Raw genomic sequence first — 22,552 nt, 5'->3', positions numbered from 1 at the left:
AGGTTTTCTCCGGGCACTCTGGTTTCCTCCCACGTTCCAAAAACATGCATGGTAGGTTAATTGAAGACTCTAAATTGGTGTGAATGTGAGTATGAATGGTTGTTTGTTTATATGTACCCTAATAGCTCACCTAGAATCAGAATCATCTTTATTTGCCAAGTATGTCCAAAAAACACAAGGAATTTGTCTCCAGTAATTGGAGCCGCTCTAGTACGACAACAGACAGTCAATTGACAGAGAATACTTTCGAGACATAAACACATTGAGAAAAACAGTCACTGAGCAATAAAGGGTTGCTAGTTATCTGGTAATGCTGGTACAATTATTATTTTTTTTTACAATTGTGCAAAAAGAGTCCTCCAGCACTTAGAGCAGTTTGAATGACTAATATTGCAATAGTCCGGTGCAATGACCATTGTGCAAAGGGCGCCGAGACTTCAAGGAATGTATGCAGTTTAAAGTGACTAGTAGCGCGATAATATGGGACAATGTTAATTGTGCAAATGTTGCAGATACTCCTCAGTTACTGTGCAAGTGGGGCAGATGCTACTCTGGCATGAGTGGCCAGTATTGGTCAACAACAGATATGCAAATAGTGCAGCGTGGCGAGACTACTACAGTGAGTGCACGAGTAATGTGTAATTGGCCCGACAGAAATGTGACAACAAACTCAAAACAAAAACATTGGCAGCATGTTGCAATGGAATTGTAGGTTAGCTCCGTCGGGCATGGGATGAATGAAGACTTCGAGATACTTGGCGTTTGGGCTAATTCGATTTATTGAAAAAGCCTTAGTGTCATAACAGCTGCTTACATTGCTAGAACGACGAAAAAGAAAACCCCTGGATCTAAGTTTATCAAGGTTTCCTTCCCTGGGCGTGGCATTAGCGCCTACCTGGGTGCACCCGGAAGGATGGTGCTCCTCATGACCATATTTGGAGTGTTAAACTGGCCTCCATGTTGCGCTTTGGGGGCGTGCAATAACCCTACCTGCCTGCTGGCATCTCTTAGTAAAACAGTCCTCTTTGAAGACCGGGACGCCTGTTGTAAACCCCAGACAGGTTTCTGTCAGGGAGGAGCAGGAAACCCCAATAAACATATAACTGGTTAAAGGACGTCCTTTGATGTAGAATTACAAAGAAAAGATAGTTGGTGTGAATACAGGTCTCCAACCATTTGTCCCTTGCAAAGGAACTCTGATTGTGTTACTATTAAAATATACTACAATAGCAAGAAATAAAATATAGCATTCACTCTACCACTAATCATGTTCAGGGATTGCCTGCCAGCCAGCCAAAGCAGCATTTATGAAACTTTGACATCGTAAAGCTCTTCTGTTTTAAGAGAAATCACAGATTTAATTAACAGGACAACAGCTGACAACTGTCCATCCATCCATCCATCTGTAAATAATTTGCAAGTGTACATTATTCTAGACCAGTGGTTCTTAACCTGGGTTTGATCGAACCCCAGGGTTTCAGTGAGGCAGTCGCTGGGGTTTGACGGAGGACTCATTTCTACACTGCATTTTGCAAATGCAAGGGAGCGTCAAAATTGGCGTTTACCATTGCAGCGCTGCCCCTCGAGTTGAAATGCTTTGTTCTTTTTTAAACTATCTCTATTTAACAACATTTCATCGATACAGTTGACTTGAGTAGCATTGCTGTGCCGTCAGACAGCGCATGCAAAAATAAAAAACAGCCCAAAAAATTTACCAATGAACCCTTTTCGAGTACTCAGTGTTGGGGGTGTGGCTTTACGACAGTCGGCCAATCAGGTACCAGTTTCAAAGGAGCCACATGTGGCTACTTATGCATCCGTTCGTACATTGTAACTGTAACTGCTAATTTTGGAAGCTCTGTTTGTTGTCGATTGAAGGAAGACGCATTGCTGAAGAACTCGTGGTTGTTACAGCGCAAATCTGACTGCAAAAGTGTTTTCAGCGTTGAAAATAATACATTTATAGGATACTGACACGATAGCAAACTACAATATATGGATGTGATTCACCATTATTATTCTTGTATTCTGACAATGCGCTTGCTGTCAGTGTGACCCAGAAAATGAGATGGCTCGAGTGCACCCCGCCTTTGTTTGTTGTTTAATGCTAGCAAGCTTAGTTAGCTCGGTGGCAACCATCGTAGTTACGAAGTCAAAATCACTGGACGATATCAATTTCAGCAAGTGCTGGCGATTATATGCTAAATGACTTTGGATATTGACTATTTTCGGTGTTATTTATAAGTAAGTACATATTACTAGTATTTTGGTGAAAATATCAATGACTGTCTCAAAGAGCAGTCACTGCCGACATTGCCATTAACTTGTGCCGTAGCAGTTTGCAAACCTTGCTCGGGTCTACATATAATCAACAGTACAAATAATAGATTAGTACAGCACATAGTACATCAATATAGTAGCTACACCTGATTCATTGATTCAATAGTTACTCACAATACATGCTACAGACACCAACTAATAATTTGATATGAAATCAAATACTGTTAAGCAACACCTGTCAGATAAAAAGAGTATCAAGTGGATATAATAAAACGAAATAGCAGACTTGTGAAACTCGCAGCCCGGGGCCCACATCCAGCCCGCCACATCAGTTTATGTGGCCGGCGAAACCAAAAATCATTTGTGTCAACTTCCATGATTCTTGCTAAAATCTGGACCAAAATTTCACATCGTAATATGTAGTAAATAATAAAGTTGAGCTATTGCAAAAATTTTTTTGTTACCAAACCCCTTTTTACAGTAATTTACAATAGTTGAACAAACCATTTTTCTTGACTTCTAATTTGAAAACTGGTTATCCATCATTTTGTTGTTTATTATATAATACAATGATCAGGCGAGGAAACATTTATATGGTTTCACGGTCATAATGGCCCTCTGAGTGAAACCTCATTATGACACCACTGATATCGAGTATAAGGGCATTAAAGTATCAATCAGAGTTTTTTTTTCTTTTAGCTAAATTGCTTTTCTCCACACACAGTGTATCTTTCTGATTTAATTTTATTTTACATAAAATTCTGAGTCAGGCAAAAGGTGACTAAACCACAGACTGTGATTTAATTGAGCATCCCAAAAAATAGTGGAGGTATTTCAGTTTATGTTAGGTTAACTCAGAAACCTTTTATTTATTTATTTTTTTTACTGTATTATACAGTACTTTGTCAGACCCCTTGACAAATGGAAATTGAAATAACATCTTCAGTGGCTCACAGTTATTTCTTTCAGCAGCGCGTCCTCACGCTGATGCCGCTTTTAACCTCTCTTTGTTTGCACCGGATGCCGTGATTTAAAGATGTAAATCTCTCGTCACTGTAATTTTCCCACTCTCCTTTCAGTTACCACGACATTCCTCTATATCCTGTACCTATCGGTCGTTCCTCGCACTTCTATTTATACATACCTCTTGTATCCATCTTCTGAAGACATGCTACCGACTAAGGTAAAGATCTACAGGCTGAGAGTCTTGGAAAAGGATCATTGATTTAAGTGCAGTGTTTCTGTCAAATAAAAATTGTACAGCGCTAAAGGAATTGAATGGAATCATCTCAGTGGATGGCACAGTCAAAATTGTCTGTAGTATGAAGCCGACTGTTGAACAGCAGGGACTAGGAGTTGCACTCCTTGCAATACATAATGATGGAGGGTTTACAATCAAGCACACTTAATCTGCCAGGTTAGGTATTCTTTTTTTCAAGATTACTCGGCATACACGAACTATAACTATGCGTATACTGTATGTCCTTCAGTTTGCTTGTATAACTCTTAAAAAGAAGTCCAACCGATGATGAAAGCATGTGGTATTTTTGTTGGAATGGGCCACATTCTCAGCAAGAAGACTTGAATGTGTAGATGGCCCTCACCAATGTTTTGGTAACATTTTTTTTAGTTATTTAACCTTTATTTATTCAGGTAAGGCAATTGAGAGCAGATTCTCTTTTGAAATGCTGAGTTCTGTGCAGACTGCAGAGTAAAACAAGGCGAAATGAAAGCAAGTACAAATGTATATTGTACATATACAAGTACAACAGACTTTATAATGTGATATACACAAACTGTACACCAAACAAAACACATAACATATACTGTACACAAAACATAATACACTACAATCACAAATGACCAGAAAAATCTTCCTCTCCAATCAAAATGCACCATAGCTCCCTTTTCACTGGCACGTCACTTACAGGAGGTGCAGAGTTTTATTCCTTCTTGATGCACATGTTCTTTAATTAAAGCTGTCAGAGATGAGAAAGAGGAAATCTGAAATGTTCTTTGAGAAGATGTCGCGATCACAGCCTGCATGACATCACTCACGTTCACTATAACTTGAGTTTGAAAGCAAGTTGCAGTTTTCTAACAGCTGAAAGTTTGTCCTCTGGCGAGCAACACATAGACAGAAACATCAGTTACAATTTTCTTGTCCCATCCAGTAATTTCTGTAGCTTCACTGAAATTGCTAGCACTGACTCTCATTCCTCATCTCCTCCGAGACACACTCGTCCGACCAAAGTGGACCCGCTCTTCAGAGCTGTACCGCAGACAGTCCATCATCCATTCATCCATCCATTTTCCGTACGGCTTATCCTCACGAGGGTCACATGCGTGCTGGAGCCTATCCCAGCTGACTATGGGCGAGAGATGGGGTACACCCTGAACTGGTCGCCGGCCAATCACAGAAAGTCCATCAGCACCACCATTTTTCACTCAACAAAAACAAAAACAGGACTGATTGCAAAAATGCAGCCCAATGAGGTGCAATGAGGTACCATCCCAGTTAGGTAGCAACAATCCAAAAGCGCCAACTTTTTCCACTCTCAGTCACAGAAATCGCTGCGTGAAGTTGAAAAATAACAAGCGCTGATACTCTCCTCCAGTGAATGTCATGGCGAAAAACATCAAAAACAGTCCACAATGGGTCTACACTGCGTACATGGAACATTTAATAGCAAAAACGGTTGGAAAAGTACAAATTAAAGAGGAAAGTTAGCGGAGCTCTTGTAGCAAGCCGCCAACTCAAAAGGCGTCGTCTTTGAATCCAAACAACCTCAGAATAATCTTGTTAGTGGCTGTACGTTGTAACACATTGTCTCACCGCTTGCTATTACAATTTAGGGCTGCATTTACAGTACATACTGCACTTTGGAACCTCCAAAGTTGACCACAATCTGTTACGAAATGCTTTCAAAGCTCGAAATAATCTTGTCTTGGGTCAGGCCATTATGAAACCTTTATTAACTGTACAGACACAGTATTTTATTATTGTTAACTGTCATACAACGGTAAAAAGATGGTTCACATCGCAGCAGTGCCTCACACACATCCATATAAAACGTTAAACCAATAAAACAATCTTGGGCTGATTTACTAAGATCCCAAATAGCGGGCGCCAAATTGGGTCGTCACTCACTCTAACAAATGGCAACAGGTGTAAAACTGTTGAAGACTGCCGTATTTAAAAGCCAGTTTTGCTCTTTAGGAAGTGCTGATGGTTTTCCTCATGGAACATTTGTGAGAACACCGCAAGTACAAAATGAAGTTTGAAGTGAAAGAAATGGAAGTTGAACTGGAAGGTAAAGACTGAGTTACAGAAAATCAAACGGTCTGGGAAGCCAGCAACCACTTACTGTAAATGCCATGTTTTGTTTGATTGAATTTTTCACCACTGCGTGGAAATTGGATGCATCTGCCCATCCTGTGTAACATAAGCGTTAAAAACTTGGGACAGCTCACCCACAAAGCTACAAGGCCAAGACGCACAGAAACGGAGAGTTGAAAGTTTTTTTTTGGATAATGTCTTGCAAAAGAAAATACACTCAGAACGATTCATTTGATGCTTGCTGATGGCGATATGCTCAGGTCTTCTGTGATGACGCCAAAGTTTTGTCCAACTAGGAAGGCATAATTTTCTTGATAATTGTGGTAGACTTCCAAATTGTACGACTTTAGGGTCATTTGACTTCAGAGGCTACAATGTTGATGCGCCTTATTTACTTTACTGGAAAATTACTTTGGAAATGTAGTTTACATTTACAAGTTACCCTGTTCAAAATGTAATGATAGTGTAATTATTTCCATTACTTTATCAACGTAAGAAAATTAATTAGACGGTACGGTGAATGACCGGTTAGCACATCTGCCTCGCAGTTCTGAGGTCCGGGGTTCAAACCTGGCCTCCCGTCTGTGGAGTTTGCATGTTCTCCCCCGTGCCTGCGTGGGTTGTCTTTGGGTGCTCTGGTTTCCTCCCACATTCCAAAGTCATGCACGGTAGGCTATTTGAAGACTCTAAATGATCTGTGGGTGTGAATATGAGTGTGAATAGTTGTTTGTCTACAGTATATTTGCCCTGCGATTGGCTGGCGACCAGTTTAGCGTTTACACCGCCTCTCGCCCGAAGTCAGCTGAGCTAGGCGCCAGCACACCCACGACCCTAGTGAGGATAAGCGGTACAGAAAATGGATGGATGTATGGATAATTAATTACATTTGATTATTGTATATTTGATTACATTTCCCTAATTTGGAATGAATGTATCATCAGGCCCCTCCTTGAGCCGTCACCTTGTCGTGGTGGAGGGGTTTGTGTGTCCCAGTGATCCTAGGAGCTAAGTTGTCTGGGGCTTTATGCCCCTGGCAGGGTCACCCATGACAAACAGGTCCTAGGTGAGGGACCAGACAAAGCACGGCTCAAAGACCCTAATGATGACGACAAACAATGGACTTCGTTTTCCCTTGCCCGGACGCGGGTCACCGGGGCCCCCCACTGGAGCCAGGCCTGGTGGTGGGGCTCGAAGGCGAGAGCCCCTGGTGGCCGGGCCTGCACCCATGGGGCCCGGCTGGGCACAGCCCGAAAGGGTAACATGGGTCCCCCTTCCCATGGGCTCACCACCTGTGGGAGGGGCCATATGTGTCGGGTGCTGTGTGAGCTGGGCGGTGGCCGAAGGCGGGGACCTTGGCGATCCGATCCCCGGCTTTTCTGTTATTGGACTTCTGTGCTCGTCACGGATTGTCCATAACGAACACCATGTTCAAGCATAAGGGTGTCCACACGTGCACTTGGCACCAGGACACCCTAGGTCGCAGTTCGATGATTGACTTTGTGGTCGTGTCATCGGACTTGCGGCCGCATGTCTTGGACACTCGGGTGAAGTGAGGGGCGGAGCTGTCAACTGATCACCACCTGGTGGTGGGGGAAGATGCCGGTCCGACGTGGCAGGCCCAAACGTATTGTGAAGGTCTGCTGGGACCGTCTGGCAGAATCCCCTGTCAGAAGGAGTTTCAACTCCCACCTCCGACAGAACTTTGCTCATGTTCCGGGGGAGGCGGAGTGGACCATCAAGTCCGAGTGGACCATGTTCCGCGCCTCCATTGCTGAGGCGGCCGACCGGAGCTGTAGCCGTAAGGTGGTCGGTGCCTGTTGTGGCAGCAATCCCCGAACCCGTTGGCGGACACCAACAGTGAGGGATGCAGTCAAGCTGAAGAAGGAGTCCTATCGGGCCTTTTTGGTCTGTGGGACTCCTGAAGCAGCTGATGGGTACCGGCTGGCCAAGCAGAATGCAGCTCTGGTGGTCGCTGAAGCAAAAACTCGGGCATGGGAGGAGTTCGGTGAGGCCATGGAGAAAGACTTCAGGACGGCTTCGAGGAAATTCTGGTCCACCACGACGTCTCAGGAGAGGAAAGCAGTGCACCACCAACACTGTGTATAGTGGGGATGGGGCGCTGCTGACCTCGACTCGGGACGTTGTGAGTCGGTGGGGAGAATACTTCGAAGACCTCCTCAATTGCACCGACACGCCTTCCCATTAGGAAGCAGAGTCTGGGTTCTCTGACGCGGGCTCTCCTATCTCTGGGTTTGAGGTCACTGAGGTAGTTAAAAAGCTCCTCGGTGGCAGGGCCCCGGGGGTGGATGAGATTCGCCCGGAGTTCCTAAAGGCTCTGGATGTTGTGGGGCTGTCCTGGTTGACACCCCTCTGCAACATCGCGTGGACATCGGGGACAGTGCCTCTGGATTGGCAGACTGGGGTGGTGGTCCCCCTTTTTAAGAAGGGGGACCGGAGGGTGTGTTCCAACTACAGGGGGATCACACTGCTCAGCCTCCCTGGTAAGGTCTATTCAGGGGTGCTGGAGAGGAGGGTCCGTCGGGAAGTTGAATCTTAGATTCAGGAGGAGCAGTGTGGTTTTCGTCCTGGCCGTGGAACAGTGGACCAGCTCTACACCCTCGGCAGGGTCCTCGAGGGTGCATGGGAGTTCGCCTACCGGTCTACATGTGTTTTGTGGACTTGGAGAAGGCGTTCGACCGTTTCCCTCGGGGAGTCCTGTGGAGGGTGCTTCGGGAGTATGGGGTACAGAACCCCCTGATACGGGCTGTTCGGTCCCTGTACGACCGGAGTCAGAGTTTGATCCGCATATCCGGCAGTAAGTCGGACTCGTTCCCGGTGAGGGTTGGACTCCGCCAAGGCTGCCCTTTGTCGCCGATTCTGTTCATAACTTTTTATGGACAGAATTTCTAGGCGCAGCCGAGGCGTAGAGGGGGTCCGGTTTGGTGGCCTCAGTATTGCATCTCTGCTTTTTGCTTATGATGTGGTTCTGTTGGCTTCATCAAGCCGTGAGCTCCAACTCTCACTGGAGCAGTTCGCAGCCGAGTGTGAAGCGGCTGGGATGAGAATCAGCACCTCCAAATCTGAGACCATGGTCCTCAGTCGGAAAAGGGTGGCATGCCCTCTCCAGGTCGCGGATGAGATCCTGAAGGAGCTAAGCCGATAGGCGAAGCTCTCGATTTACCGGTCGATGTACGTTCCTACCCTCACCTATGGTCACGAGCTGTGGGTCGTGACCGAAAGAACAAGATCCCGGATACAAGCGGCCGAAATGAGTTTCCTCCGCAGGGTGTCCGGGCTCTCCCTTAGAGATAGGGTGAGAAGCTCGGCCATCCGGGAGGATCTCAGAGTAGAGCCGCTTCTCCTCCGCATTGAGAGGAGCCAGATGAGGTGGCTGGGGCATCTGATTCGGATGCCTCCTGGACGCCTCCCTGGTGAGGTGTTCCGGGCACGTCCCACCGGGAGGAGACCCCGGGGACGACCCAGGACACGCTGGAGAGACTACGTCCTTCGGCTGGCCTGGGAACGCCTCGGGATCCCCCCGGAAGAGCTGGATGAAGTGGCTGTGGAGAGGGAAGTCTGGGCGTCCCTGCTAAAGCTACTGCCCCAGCGACCCGACCCGGATAAGCGGTAGAAAATGGATGGATGGATGGATGTATCATCAGGACCCTTGGGTGTTTCCTCAAACAAAAAGTGTATGAAAACCATCGATTATTATTTTGGAATTAACCACATATGTATTCTTTACACAAATAATAATCTGGTAACAAAACATGATGAAATGTAAATAAATAATAAAATAATGTGTTTGTTACATTATACTACATATGAATACATATACTGTACATACAGTGTATAAGTGTACAACATGTGGAAATCATGTTATCATGTTTACCTAATGACAAATGTGCACAATTCAGCTAATATCGTTTCATATGACAACCCAGATAAGTGATTGTTCCATAAAAAAGTCCAAAATTATAAAGATGAAACTGTTCAAAAGTCAATGTTTTTTTATGTGTTCAAAGGTTTAACTATACATTACGAGTCTTAGCTGGTCTAACCTTTTCAAAATATCAGATAAACTAACAGATTGCACCACAAGGTGGTGCTTTGAGATCATCCATCCATCCATTTTCTGTACCGCTTTATCCTCACTAGGGTCGCGGGCGTGCTGGAGCCTATCCCAGCTATCTTCGGGTGAGAGGCGGGGTACAGCCTGAACTGGTCGCCAGCCAATTGCAGGGCAGCTTTGAGATCAGATTTGGGAAAAATATGTCATGTTTGAGACTGAGGCAGAATGGCACATGAACAGAGAGAACCAATCACAAGTGTCAGCTCCAGAAGGAGAAAGTGATAAGGAAAAAAAAATCTAGATTTTGCAGCTGTTTTTTCAAATCTGACTAAAATTGTGGAAATTTACAAAAACAATTGTAATTTAATTACTAATTGTCTCCCAATAATGTAATAGATTACAATTACATACATTTTATAATTAAATTACATTACATGTAATTAGTTATCTTTCTTCCTAAGGCAGCCAACACAAGAACAAAAAGGAGCAGGGGTTCAAACCAACAGGAAGATCTTCAGTTGTTCAATCTGTATCATGTGGTGCAAATTGTTATTAAGGGAATGATTCACACTGCTTCCCAACAAGAAAAGATATCTTCAAAAGCCTAATTTTAGAGAGTATTTGTGTGTTACCGTGACCCTACAGCCCACCCATATAGCACCCCTTCACTATTGTTCAGTTGGTTCTATTCCTTGAGGTACCAATTACAGCACTTATCCTGAAAGCCAGCCACTTTAGCGGGAGTGGGCCTAATGTAATGACAGAGGTGTTAAAACACTCACAAAACCCACTTGTCACATACACACTTTCCCCCAAGCTGTCTTCCTAATGTTCCTACCATACATTTTCTTTCTCTCTGAGCAGTTTCACTCTCTTCTACTTACTTGTTCTCGCTTCCAATTCCACCTCTACTACACTTTTCCATCCTTCCTCCTTCTTTCTGATGACATGTTTATGTGTTTTATGTCACAGACAGAGGCACCTAATGAAAACACAGACTGTTTAAGCTACAGTAAATTTACACTTACTAAGAAAGTGCAATTTGCATGTAGGCCAAGGCTGCACCATTGTCAAAGGCATCCCAGGAGTGCAGCACTGCTTTTATTCCTCATCTTCACAATAGCTATTGTGCAGTTGTAATCTCTCTTGGTGGCTACAGATCAGGAGGGGTGAAAAGGAAATATTAGGGGCTAAGGATGCACAATAGAATTAAACAGTGACCTTTTGCTGTGCGGAAGAAAGAACGGGAGAGGCACTGATGAAAAACAGTTGCTGTGTGACAACAAGGCAAAATTATATATCTTATAATATAGCTTAAAGGTTACTTGTCCACTGTAATGGCAATAGAGAATAAAACAGAGAATTTAATTATGAACCATTAAACACTGATTTAATCATGTGTATTGACACCCTGTTTAAACTGCTGACTAAAATGTTTTAATAGATAAAGCTCTGTGTGGGTACAATTATAACAGTATGGTCGAGCACAACTAGTAAAAGTTACCTGGAGATGCTAACCAACCATATATTTCCACCACTAGCTGCTGAGGATGGTGACAACCTACAGTACAGTTTTATATTAATTACTCAAATCTACTGATACAAATAAGTATCTAGAACTTAGTATCTCAAATAGTGCTGTTGATTAAATTACCGAAACACCTTTCAGGTCACAGTATTTCTTCCAGTCGAGGAAAATAACTGCAAGAACAAAGCTCAGAAGAGGGGTTTAGAAGTTTTAGAATGACAGGAGTTGGATGTTAGCAGCAGTAGAGCAGAACTCTCTTGAGGTTTTAGTCTTGTTGGAACCAGCTGCTTGTCTGTTAAGTGTCCTCACAGTGATTCTGCTGTTTGCGCACCACCTGTGACTTCAAGCTAACACACACACACAGACACACACACACACACACACACACGCACACACACACGCACACACACTGATGGAAAAAACATACAAAATGGGCTAATGCAAAAAAATAAAAATAAAAATAAAATACACATTTATACTTAACACCTCCATCTGCTGCTCCTCCCATAGCAAGGAGACAACGATCCTCCCTGAACCAGTGGCAGACTGCTGCAATGTTTAAGTCCTGGACCTATTCCAAATTTGTGTATGCACACGTGCCTACGTGTCTGTGTGTGTGAGATGAGAAATAAGTCCCCAAATATGACATGTGAAAAGTGAAACGTTTTATTCTTATACACGCAACCTAATGTAGCACCTGCACAATCCAAGTGAGATCCAAAACAAGCACTGTGTTGAAATAATTTTCCTTTACAAAGATAAGTTTGAAATTATTCAGTCAGGGTGGTTTTATTCGAACAACCTCATTGCTTTTCGATGATATTATGATGATTTGAACTTTTTAATTTAATTCTTGGTGTTCTCCCAGTTAAAACTCCACACTGGAAATTTAAAAACGCAAATTTAACACCCTCAGTTGAAATCAACAGTTGCCCAGAATTTATATGGCAATCACTGGTTCAGAGTTAAATCAACACTTACATTATTACATTACATTATTAAAATCACCTCCCACAAATTTAACCCTGAAATTTTAACACTCCAAATTTTGCAGTGCACTTTAGAACATATCTCCCACATTCACTTCATTTTGAAAACTTAAGGGTACATTTCTGCCTAACCTAGTCTGATTGATGTGTGCTGATCAAAATTGCATTGGGTCATTAAAATTTGAAATACGCTGCGTCTAATACAATATATTAATGCAGTAATTTGAGAATATCAGTAGCTCTGTGGAAGCATTTAATTTGACAGCTAATAACATCTGTCACAGAGAGCCATTATTGCATTTACACTTTCATTACAATATATCCTTAACATTTTGAAACATTCTGGTGCTAAATGTGTCTAGTAACAGTCGTTTATGATGTTCTGTGTGTAAGACACTCCTGAAAAAAGGAAGATTTGCATTGTTCCAACAGCTACCATTTTTAATGGAGCAAACAATGTTTACAGTATATGGTGTGTGAGAGAAAGCACAACTGCGCAGACGCTGGAACTCTTCGTGAATTGAAACATAGTTTGTGAAACGAAGCAAAATTTAGAAAAAACCTGAAAAAAATCTATTCATAAATTGTTGTATATATAAAGTCACCATTATGCCATGATGCTGTGTAGTTCTATACCATTGCCAACTACGGGCACTCTATACGTGACAACTGGTTGCGGTGGATTTGTTTGGGGATATAAGGGCATATTATTTGGGGTGTATGGTTTTGCACGCCACATTTTTCAGCTTTGTATTTGAAAAAAAATTGTGTTGGTCAATTGCATGAAATCCCAATAAAATACATTATTTACGTTTGTGGTGGAAATGTGACAAAATGTGGAAAAGCTCAAGGAGTATGAAAAATAATGACTTATTTTGCAATCCACTGTATTTGGGATGTAAATTAAAAAGCTCTTTGAAAGTGAAAAAGTTTAAAAAGTTGCTTTGGTATCAGTAATGACAGTGTGTGCATTAGCCCCCAAATATTCAACAACACAATCCATCCATCCATCCATCCATCCATTTTCTGTTCCACTTATCCTCACTCGGTTCGCGGGCGTGCTGGAGCCTATGGCAGCTATCTTCGGGCGAGAGGAGGGGTACACCCTGAACTGGTCGCCAGCCAATCGCAGGGCACACATAAACAAACAACCATTCACACTCACATTCACATCTACGGGCAATTTAGAGTTTTCAATCAACCTACCATGCATGTTTTTGGGATGTGGGAGGAAACCAGAGTATGCGGAGAAAACCCACGCAGGCATGGGGAGAACATGCAAACTCCACACAGGCAAGGCTGGGATTTGAACCCCGGTCTGTGAGGCAGATGTGCTAACCAGTCAACCACCGTGCCGCCCACAAGACAATCCATTCAATTAAATCTCTGAAACTATATGCAACTATAATCACAATACAACTTATATCTCTACCTCAAATAAGTAATGTATGAAACCAGTACGGTAAATGCCTAATTACACTACTGACTGCTTAATTTGTTCCTTATTTGTGTTGTACCAAGTGAACAACATCACTTTGTCATGTTAATGATCTTAAAATGTGATTTTCATTGGCACTAATCTCCATGGAAGGTTTTTAAATGCCTCTTTTTTTTCTTTTTTGCCTATTTTGAGTTTTTTTTTTTATATCAGAACCATCTGCTTCCTCAGAACCTCTTTCTCTCTCTCTCTTTCACTCTCTCTCTCTCTCTTTCTCTCTCTCTCTCTCTCTCTCTCTCTCTCTCTCTCACTCCTACCTCCCTCTCATGGCCTTGTCATCACTCTCACAGTTTCTCCTGTGGGAACAGATAGCCAACATTGTGTTAGGATGCATTAACGGCCATTTGTAGTCAGACTGAGCTCTCGAGATCTTGCTTGAAGGTTATTTAAATAAAAACTAATACTAATAAAATAACAATAGATCGCTTTGAGAGATTTTCCACTCTCTGTTCTCCTTTTTGACCTCAATATACTTTCGAATTGTTGCTTTTCATATGCACCCTCTGGAGCCTATAAATAAAGATTTTTCTTCATTCTTTCATTTATCTTCCGTACCGCTTATCCTCACTAGGGTTGCGGGCGTGCTGGAGCCTATCTCAGCTATCTTTGGGCGACAGGGAGGGTACACCCTGAACTGGTCGCCAGCCTATCCCAGGGCACACATAGACAAACAACCATTTGCACTCACATTCACACCTACGGGCAATTTAGAGTTGCCAATTAACCTACCATGCAATTTTTTGGGATGTGGGAGGAAACCAGAGTGCCCGTAGAAAACCCACGGAGACACGGGAAGAACATGCAAACTCCACACAGGCGAGGCTGGATTTGAACCCGGGTCCTCAGAACTGTGAGGCACCTGTGCTAACCAGTTGTTCACCGTGCCGCCTATTATTAATTATTATTATTATTATTATTATTATTTGTGCCCTGCGACTGACTGGCGACCAGTTCAGGGTGTAGTCCGCCTTTCGCCCGAAGTCAGCTGGGATAGGCTCTAGCGCCCGGCAACCTTAGCCAGGATAAGCGGTGTTGAAAATGGATGGATTATTATTATTATTATTATTATTATTTTACCTGTTTTCCTCTTTGAAATGTCCTAATGACAGATGCCACTGTAACTCTGCTAAGATTTGGCTGAACTCTTAGTCCAGCCTCCCTCAGCGTCAGTCTGTGGTACACGACATGGTCAACCAGTTGTGTGAATTTCATTTTATCAATTTGGTCCTCTTCTTCTTTGGTCTCCTCCTGCTTCAGGTCTTCCTTCTCCTATGTGGATTCCCACTCTCACCCTCACTCTTCTTCTTCTGACTCCATTTTGGTTGAAGACATGTGAACTCACCTGTTGCATTTTTGTAGTGCTTAGACCTGATTTGTGTGTCTACAATTAAGCAGTTATGTGTTTGGGCCCCTGTTGGCTGTGTTTAACCGATAGGTGGACGTGCTCTGATGTTACATCTACTTTATCTACTTTAGTTCCAGCTACATTATCTCACAAACGTCAGTACATACCTCACATTTTGTAAATATTGTATACATCTTTTCATGGGACAAGACTGAGGAAATCAGACTTTGCTACAACATAAAGTAGTCAGTGTTGTTGTCTTGTTTGTGTAGTTTGTGTGGCCGTGTGTAGTCTTTTTTGTGTGTAAATTTACTGTCTCCGCTAAATAACAGAACACACAACCATTAATGTCTAAAATGCTGGTAACCAAAGGGAATACGCCCTAAGTAAAAATTTTCAAATGGGGCCAAATTGGCCATTTTCCCTCCCCAGTGTCATGTGACTCATTAGTGTTACAAGGTGTCAGGCAGTGTTGCCACAGTTACCTTGAAAAAGTAACTTAGTTACTTTACTGATTACTCGAGCTTAAAAGTAACTTAGTCTTTTAAACTGGGACAGTCTTCACATATTTTCAGATTTAAATTTGATTTATAAAGTACTGCATGATTTGACCCCAGCTCCTCTGGCTGAGTTCATCAGCCAAAGAAACAGCTCTGAGCGTGTCACTCGAGGCTCTGTCAGAGGTGACTGTCTCATTCCTCTGCGCAGGAGCACTTTCAGTAAGTCAGCCTGGTCAGTGAGGAGCGCTGGTGAGTGGAACTCGGTACCTGAGGAGGTTAAACTGCTTAGAACATACAAGGCCTTCACAAAAAAACTAAAAATGTGGCTAGTTAACACCTATAGCTGCCAACACTAAAAGACAAGTATGTTATGATGTTTTTTTTTTTGTTATGATCAAATGATTTGTGGTTTTATTCTCTCTTAATAGTATAGTAAGTCTTTGATTATGTATCCTGTATTATATTGTCTTGTAGATGTATTTTACTGCTTTTTTACATCATGGCCAGGGGACTACAGATGAAAACTAGCCTTCTGGCTAATTCTGGCTTTTTTAACCATGTGTACTTCATGTGTTTTATGAAATTGCATTGTCCCCTTTCAAAAATAAACTGATAAACAAACTGATAAACAGTTACTTTACTGATTACTTTACTTACAAAATTAACTAAGTTAGAAAAAAGTACATTTTTAGTTACTTTCAGCAGGTGCCAAGTGGCAGGAATATAACTTATCCACAGTACAAAAAAAGCATTATCTCAACCGAACCCATTACTTGGTTATATACGCCACACAAGTTACAGAATGATGTCATCAACGTGAACCAATAACTTAAATATTAGTGTAGTTGAAGCCACATTTAATCAGCAACTTATGCAGCGGGTTAAACCAGCTCACAGTCCGGACTACAGACGATCGAAAGTTGTCACTTTTCATTGTAAATATTATTGAAGTATTGTATGTCATTCCGTGAGTCAATCCTTATTGTATGACAATTTATGACCGCGCATTTTGGTATGAATAATTAACTTACAATGTATTGTGCGCTTAACATGACCGTAAAACTGTATTCTTAATGTGGAAATAAAAAAGCAACAACAATCAAATACACTTTTTACTAAGGAAGATAACAAAAATAGTGTGCCAACAGTGAAATTGTGCATTTCTTTGCGCTTTTATGGTACTGTACCGTCACTCCCAATCGCTTCGTTGAGTAAATTGAATAATGAGTGGTCTGTGTGATCGGTATTTATTTATTTTTGACCAATTGGACTGCTCATTGTACAAATCAACAGCTGTAAACTAGTACTTGGTGAGAAGAATTGATGACTCAAAAGTAACTATTGTTGTTTTGGAGAAGTAACTGTAGTCTGACTACTTACCCAGGAAACGCATTACTTTGCTCGTTACTCAAAACGGTGACATTTGGAGCGCTACTTTGTAACGCGTTACTGGCATCAATGGTGTCAAGTGTGTTAAATGTGGTGTCTCTGCTGTCACACTCTTTCATCCTGGTGACTGGAAGTTCAATATGGTACCTCATTTTCACATAGGGGTATACTCACTTTGTTGCCAGCTGTTTAGATATAAATGGCTATGGGTTGAGTTATTTTGAGGGTACAGTTAATTTACACTGTTATACAAGCTGTACTTTGACTACATTGTAGTAAAGTATGATTTCTACAGTGTTGTCCCATGAATAGGTATCATAAACTATGTACAAAAAATGGGAGGGGTGTTCTGACATTTGTGTTTATGTGTCTGCATTATGAGCTTCCAGGACATCAACTCCAGCTCCAACGCTGCGTTGCGTCTGTAGAGAGAAGTCAATTTTAGTGAGGGGAATCTCAATCACCAAACTGTTTTCTTGTTTTTGTCGTTGTTGTCCATCTATGTTTTTTTTTTTTTTTTTAGATATGGGCTCATCTTGCTATTTAGGTTGATGTGCACCAGATCCCCCAAAAGAAAGTTGTTGACTAAAACTATGAGTTATATATCAATTTATCCACAATATGTGCAAAATCAATGGTGAGCAACAATCATGTTTCTAAAAAAATAGAATTTATCTAACAAAGACATTTATAACTTTTTTTTTTTTTTAAAAAGCAAAGTTGTTTTGGCCATGTCAGTAGGTGTACCTGGACAATGTTTGGAATTCCATTACAAAAGCGGTATCATCATTTTATATTTTGAACAATCGTTATTATTTATGGTAAAAAATAGTTCATTAAATTCAATCTCCAGAGCAGATACATACATTTACAATATCTTCAAAAGACACATCAAAGTCTTGAACTGAAATAGAAATGCGGGACAAGATTCCCTTCTTTCATCCTCTTGACTCAGGCAGTACAGAGCCCATCTGATATCCATCCATCTATTTTCCACACGGTTTATATTGTTTAGCATCAAAGGGGAGCTAGAGCCTATCCCAGTTGAATGGGTACACCCTGGACTGATCACTTGGATTTTGCATTATTACAAGTAATCCATGTTGGGTCAAATTGATGCCACCAAAAATATTTATTGTATTAGCAATCTACTGGATTAAAAAAAAATCAAATATCAAAACAAAATTTAAAAAGAAATGAATCACCTTAATAGTAAAACAGTAAAAACACTTTTTCCACTAACTTTAAAGCGCACCCACAAAGGCATGATGTGAAGCTGATTCGTGTTGCAGTAGCGCGTTATGCATGTCAATTCTTAATACTCTTGATTTTTGTGCCCAAAAAAAGTTATACAGCATAATGTAAAATCAATTAATCAGAATCATCTTTATTTGCCCAGTATGTAAAAAAAAAAACACAAGGAATTTGTCTAGTAGTGCAATCATCTGGAACAGTGACAATGGTGCAAATGGTGGAGATAGTTCTCAAGTATTGGTCAACAACAGATATGCAAATAGTGCTGAATGACAAGACTACTACAGTGAGTCTAACAATGAGACTAACAATGTAGAAGTGTCCCGACAGAGATGTGACAACAATCTCAAGACAAAATTGGCAGCATGTTCCAATGGAAATGTAAGTTAACAGTTTAGGAAGAAGAGGGAATAAGCTGTTGGAATGTCTGCTTGTTTTATTTTGGATTGTTCGATAGCGGAGGTCACTGATGGTGCAGTGGTACACTCGTGGATTCAGTTCCCACTCAGTGACGGTGTGAAAGTGAGTGTGAATGGTTGTCCGTGTCTATATGTGCCCTGCGACTGACTGGTGACCAGTTCAGGATGTAGTCCGCCTTTCGCCCGTAGTCAGCTGGGATAGGCTCCAGTGCCTAACCAGGATAAGCGGTGTTGAAAATGGATGGATGGATGGATGTTCGATAGCGCCTACCTGAGGGAAGGAGCTGGGAGAGGTGGTGACCAGGATGTGGAGGGTCCAAGAGGATTTTTGATGCTCTTGTCTTAGTTTTGTCAGTGTGCAAGTCCTCAAGGGTGGGTAGGGGGCTACTGGCGATTTTCTAAACGCTTTGCCTCAACTTACAGACAACACATTCACTTCTTTGAATGGGCCTGGATTTTTCAATGAGAGGCAAAAAAGAAGTGAAAATTTGCCTAAGAATGCCCAGTGTTATCTTCTAAAATCTCATGTGTTTTGACCAACTTCATACAAAATTTGGCCAAATCCCTAACTGAGTGTATGAATTGCTTTCCTTCATCCCATCAAACACATGACATATGAGACGCATTATGGTAATTCTTTCAAACCAATTCTTCCATGTTCTTCTTTTTCTCCTCAGATCATGGGATGACTTTCATGACTGCGCCAATGTGGCGATGGCCGGCTGTCCAGAGGAAGCAGCGACCGTCTGGGAGTCTCTCCGCCAAGAATCCAAGAAGATGCAGTTTTCAGGAAACCTCTACGACATGTGCTCCAACCGCAACAGTCACACATTAACCTCAGGGTCCCACATCCAAGGAGAGCTCAACCAAGAGTCTCTAAGAGGGCGAGTCAGTCGTTTGGCAGCTTCCTACTACTTTACCATGCTTCTGTCTCCTCTGTTGCTGCTGTTTTGAACAGAACTGCCTAAACACAATGGGACTTGTGCAAATATGAATTTTGTGCATTTTCACCTCCAACCTTCCTCACTGTCCGCCTTTTCCTAAACACCAGAAGAGAGGAATGCATGCTTTCTTTCTGAATTTCCATAATTCTATTTCTTACTGATTTAAACTGGCGTTAGCTGAGACTTGTACATAGTTAAGACAAAAAAAAGAAAAGCCATGTATCAACTATCTGTCTTTCATTTGTCACATAAAGTACAAGCTTGTAACAAGAGCTGGCCAAAAAGGACAGCGCAAGGGCCCATATCCAATGTCCTGTTCAGGTTCATCCAAAACAGCAGACAACAAGACTTTTGCCTTTATGTTACTGGCTTTTAAAAGAACATTTTTCAAGACTAACTCCAAGGATTTTCACAGTGTGTAGCGTGTACAGCTTATCTTGACTTTAAGGTGCATGTTTCAATATCAAGTACAAAAAGCATGATATACTGTACCTTGGTTTAACTGCAATGCTCTTTTCCTTCATGATCAGCCCTTATCTACTACAGATGAGGTGGAGATGAGCGCTATAAGATTTATCCAATTGATAGCACAGAGCAGTAGTGATTAGCACATTTGCCTCAGTTTGAAGATTCGGCTTCCTCGCCACGTTTCAAAGACAAGCATGTTAGGTTCATTGATGACTTTAAATTGTCTTAAGGTGTGGATGTTAGTTTGAATTAATGTGCCCTGTGCTGGTGATCAGTCCAGGGTGTGCCCCCCTCTCCCAAAATCATCTTGGATTATTTTTAGATGACCCACAATCCTAATGAGAACAAGTGACAACGGATCAATTGGTGCTTTATTTAATCTGAATAACATTATGAAGCAATATTCCCACAATCATTAGCCATTTTCAATAGTTTATTTTTTTCCTGGTCAGGGTTGGCTATCCTAGCTCACTTTGGGTGAAAGGCAGAGGACACCCTAGACTGGTTGCCAGTCAATCTAATGGACAATATAGAGACAGACAATGAGTCACACTCAAAACCACATTGTTACTGAATTAGAAATGAACCCACGCTTCCCGAAAAGAAGTCAGGGAAACCACATGACCTTCACTGACCCCAGCCACTGTCATTATTTACAATGCAAATCCAAGGGGCAAGTTTTCACAAAACAGACAAAATAGTATTTGCTTTTATTTTGTTTCTCCAAATGTAATATCATAAAATGGTTAACACAATTGATGCACAACCACTAGATGTGTATTCATCTGTTTTCTATACTGTTTAGCTTGTTCAGAGTCACATTATAGATGGAGCCTTTCCCAGCTGATTTAAGGGAGTCTGATTAAACCAATGGTAACTGGGGGAGTATGACTGGGGCATTGGTGGGGACTTGAGCATACACTAAGAGCAGCTGCATGAAAGGCAATTACCACATTAACAGCGACCAATGCATGTACTGAATGTATGTACAGTAGATTTTCACAATTCAGGTGCAGCTATAGACTCACAAAAGGTGAGCCTAACAGGTATGATTTTGGGATGTGGGAGGAGGCCAGGTGGCACGGTGTACAACTGGTGAGCACATCTGCCTCACAGTTCTGAGGACCCGGGTTCAAATCCAGCCTCGCCTGTGTGGAGTTTGAATGTTCTCCCCGTGCCTGTATGGGTTGTTTTAGAGTACTCTGGTTTCCTCCTACATTCCAAAAACATGCATGGTAGGTTAATTGAAGACTCTAAATGGCCCGTAGGTGTTAATGCGAATGGTTGTTTGTTTATATGTGCCCTGGGATTAGCTGGCGACCAGTTCAGGGTGTACGGCGCCTTTCGCCTAGAGTCAGCTGGGCTAGGCTCCCTCGTGAGGATAAGTGGTTCAGAAAATGGATGGATGGATGGGAGGAAGCCAGACTAAGTGGAGAGAACCCAGGCAAGCATGGGAAGAACACGCAAAGTCCACACAGCAAAGCTATAGCTGAGATTAGAAACCTGAACCTTAGAATTGCCAGGCAGAGGTTTCTAACCACTAGGCCAAGTTGCTGCCCATGCATCTATGAAATATTAATCCCATGTATCACAGTAGGAGTTTATGTATATAGGCTTGTGTGTAAGAGGAGTATCCATCCATCCATCCATCCATCCATTTTCTTTACCGCTTATCTTCACCAGGGTCACGGGTGTGCTGGAGCCTATCCCGGCTATCATCGGGTGAGAGACGGGGTACACCCTGAACTGGTCGCCAGCCAATCACAGGGCACATGGGAACAAACAACCATTCGCACTCACATTCACACCTACGGGCAATTTAGAGTCTTCAATTAACCTACCACGCATGTTTTTGGGATGTGGGAGGAGACCGGAGTACCCGGAGAAAACCCACGCAGGCACGGCAAACTCCACACAGGCGGGGCCAGGATTTGAACCCCGGTCCTCAGAACTGTGAGGCAGATCATATATATATATATAGAATGAATAATTTCTCGTGGACCTTCCTGGACGAGTTTGCAAGAACATTTACACATTTCTTTGTTTAAATTATGCAACAGGGAGTATTAGGTGAACAGCTATTGATTATTTGCTGGGATGACACAGCAGTTTCCTGTACAACAGTTACAACATACAACAACTTTTAGGGCTCAAGTCACTGTGAAGTGAGAGTGTGCTTGAGCTGTTTTTTTAATTGGTTCTTGCCCAGGTCTGGAATACTCCAGGGATCCTCTTTGGCATCCTACACTGTAGCCTTACATTATGGGACCAATATATGCTTCTGACAGCACTGCAGCCTGATCAAAGGCCAAGTGTATTTCATGCTCCGGGAAGTGTAGTTTGAGCCTGCAAGAGGCTGAAATGTTTGTTATTCTAACTGGCTGCTGGGAACAGTTGCTTCTGTCTGGCTGGGGATCAGAAATATTGTCACATTAGAGTCAGATGGGGGAGAAGGGATGAGTCCGCTCGGAAAACAAACACTTTTGTTCTCAGTTCAGAAGCACACACTGAATCTAGTTGTCTAAC

The 22,552-nt window shown here is 42.3% G+C and overlaps 1 protein-coding gene across 1 annotated transcript in view; it reads left to right on the top strand.

The window, feature by feature from the left end:
* Window positions 1–21,162, top strand: part of nrn1la (neuritin 1-like a) — a 110,154-nt gene extending 88,992 nt beyond the window's left edge. The window contains exon 3 of the mRNA XM_061772695.1: window positions 19,292–21,162. Coding sequence (XP_061628679.1) covers window positions 19,292–19,568 — 277 coding nt within the window. The 3' untranslated portion in view covers window positions 19,569–21,162. The remainder of the gene's footprint in view (window positions 1–19,291) is intronic.
* The last annotated feature ends 1,390 nt before the right edge of the window (window positions 21,163–22,552 follow it).

This window comes from Phyllopteryx taeniolatus, chromosome 5, assembly GCF_024500385.1.
Source record: "Phyllopteryx taeniolatus isolate TA_2022b chromosome 5, UOR_Ptae_1.2, whole genome shotgun sequence".
Taxonomy (NCBI): Eukaryota; Metazoa; Chordata; class Actinopteri; order Syngnathiformes; family Syngnathidae; genus Phyllopteryx; species Phyllopteryx taeniolatus.
The sequence above is the reverse complement of the archived record's forward strand: the minus strand, read 5'-3'. Positions and strand labels throughout refer to the sequence as shown.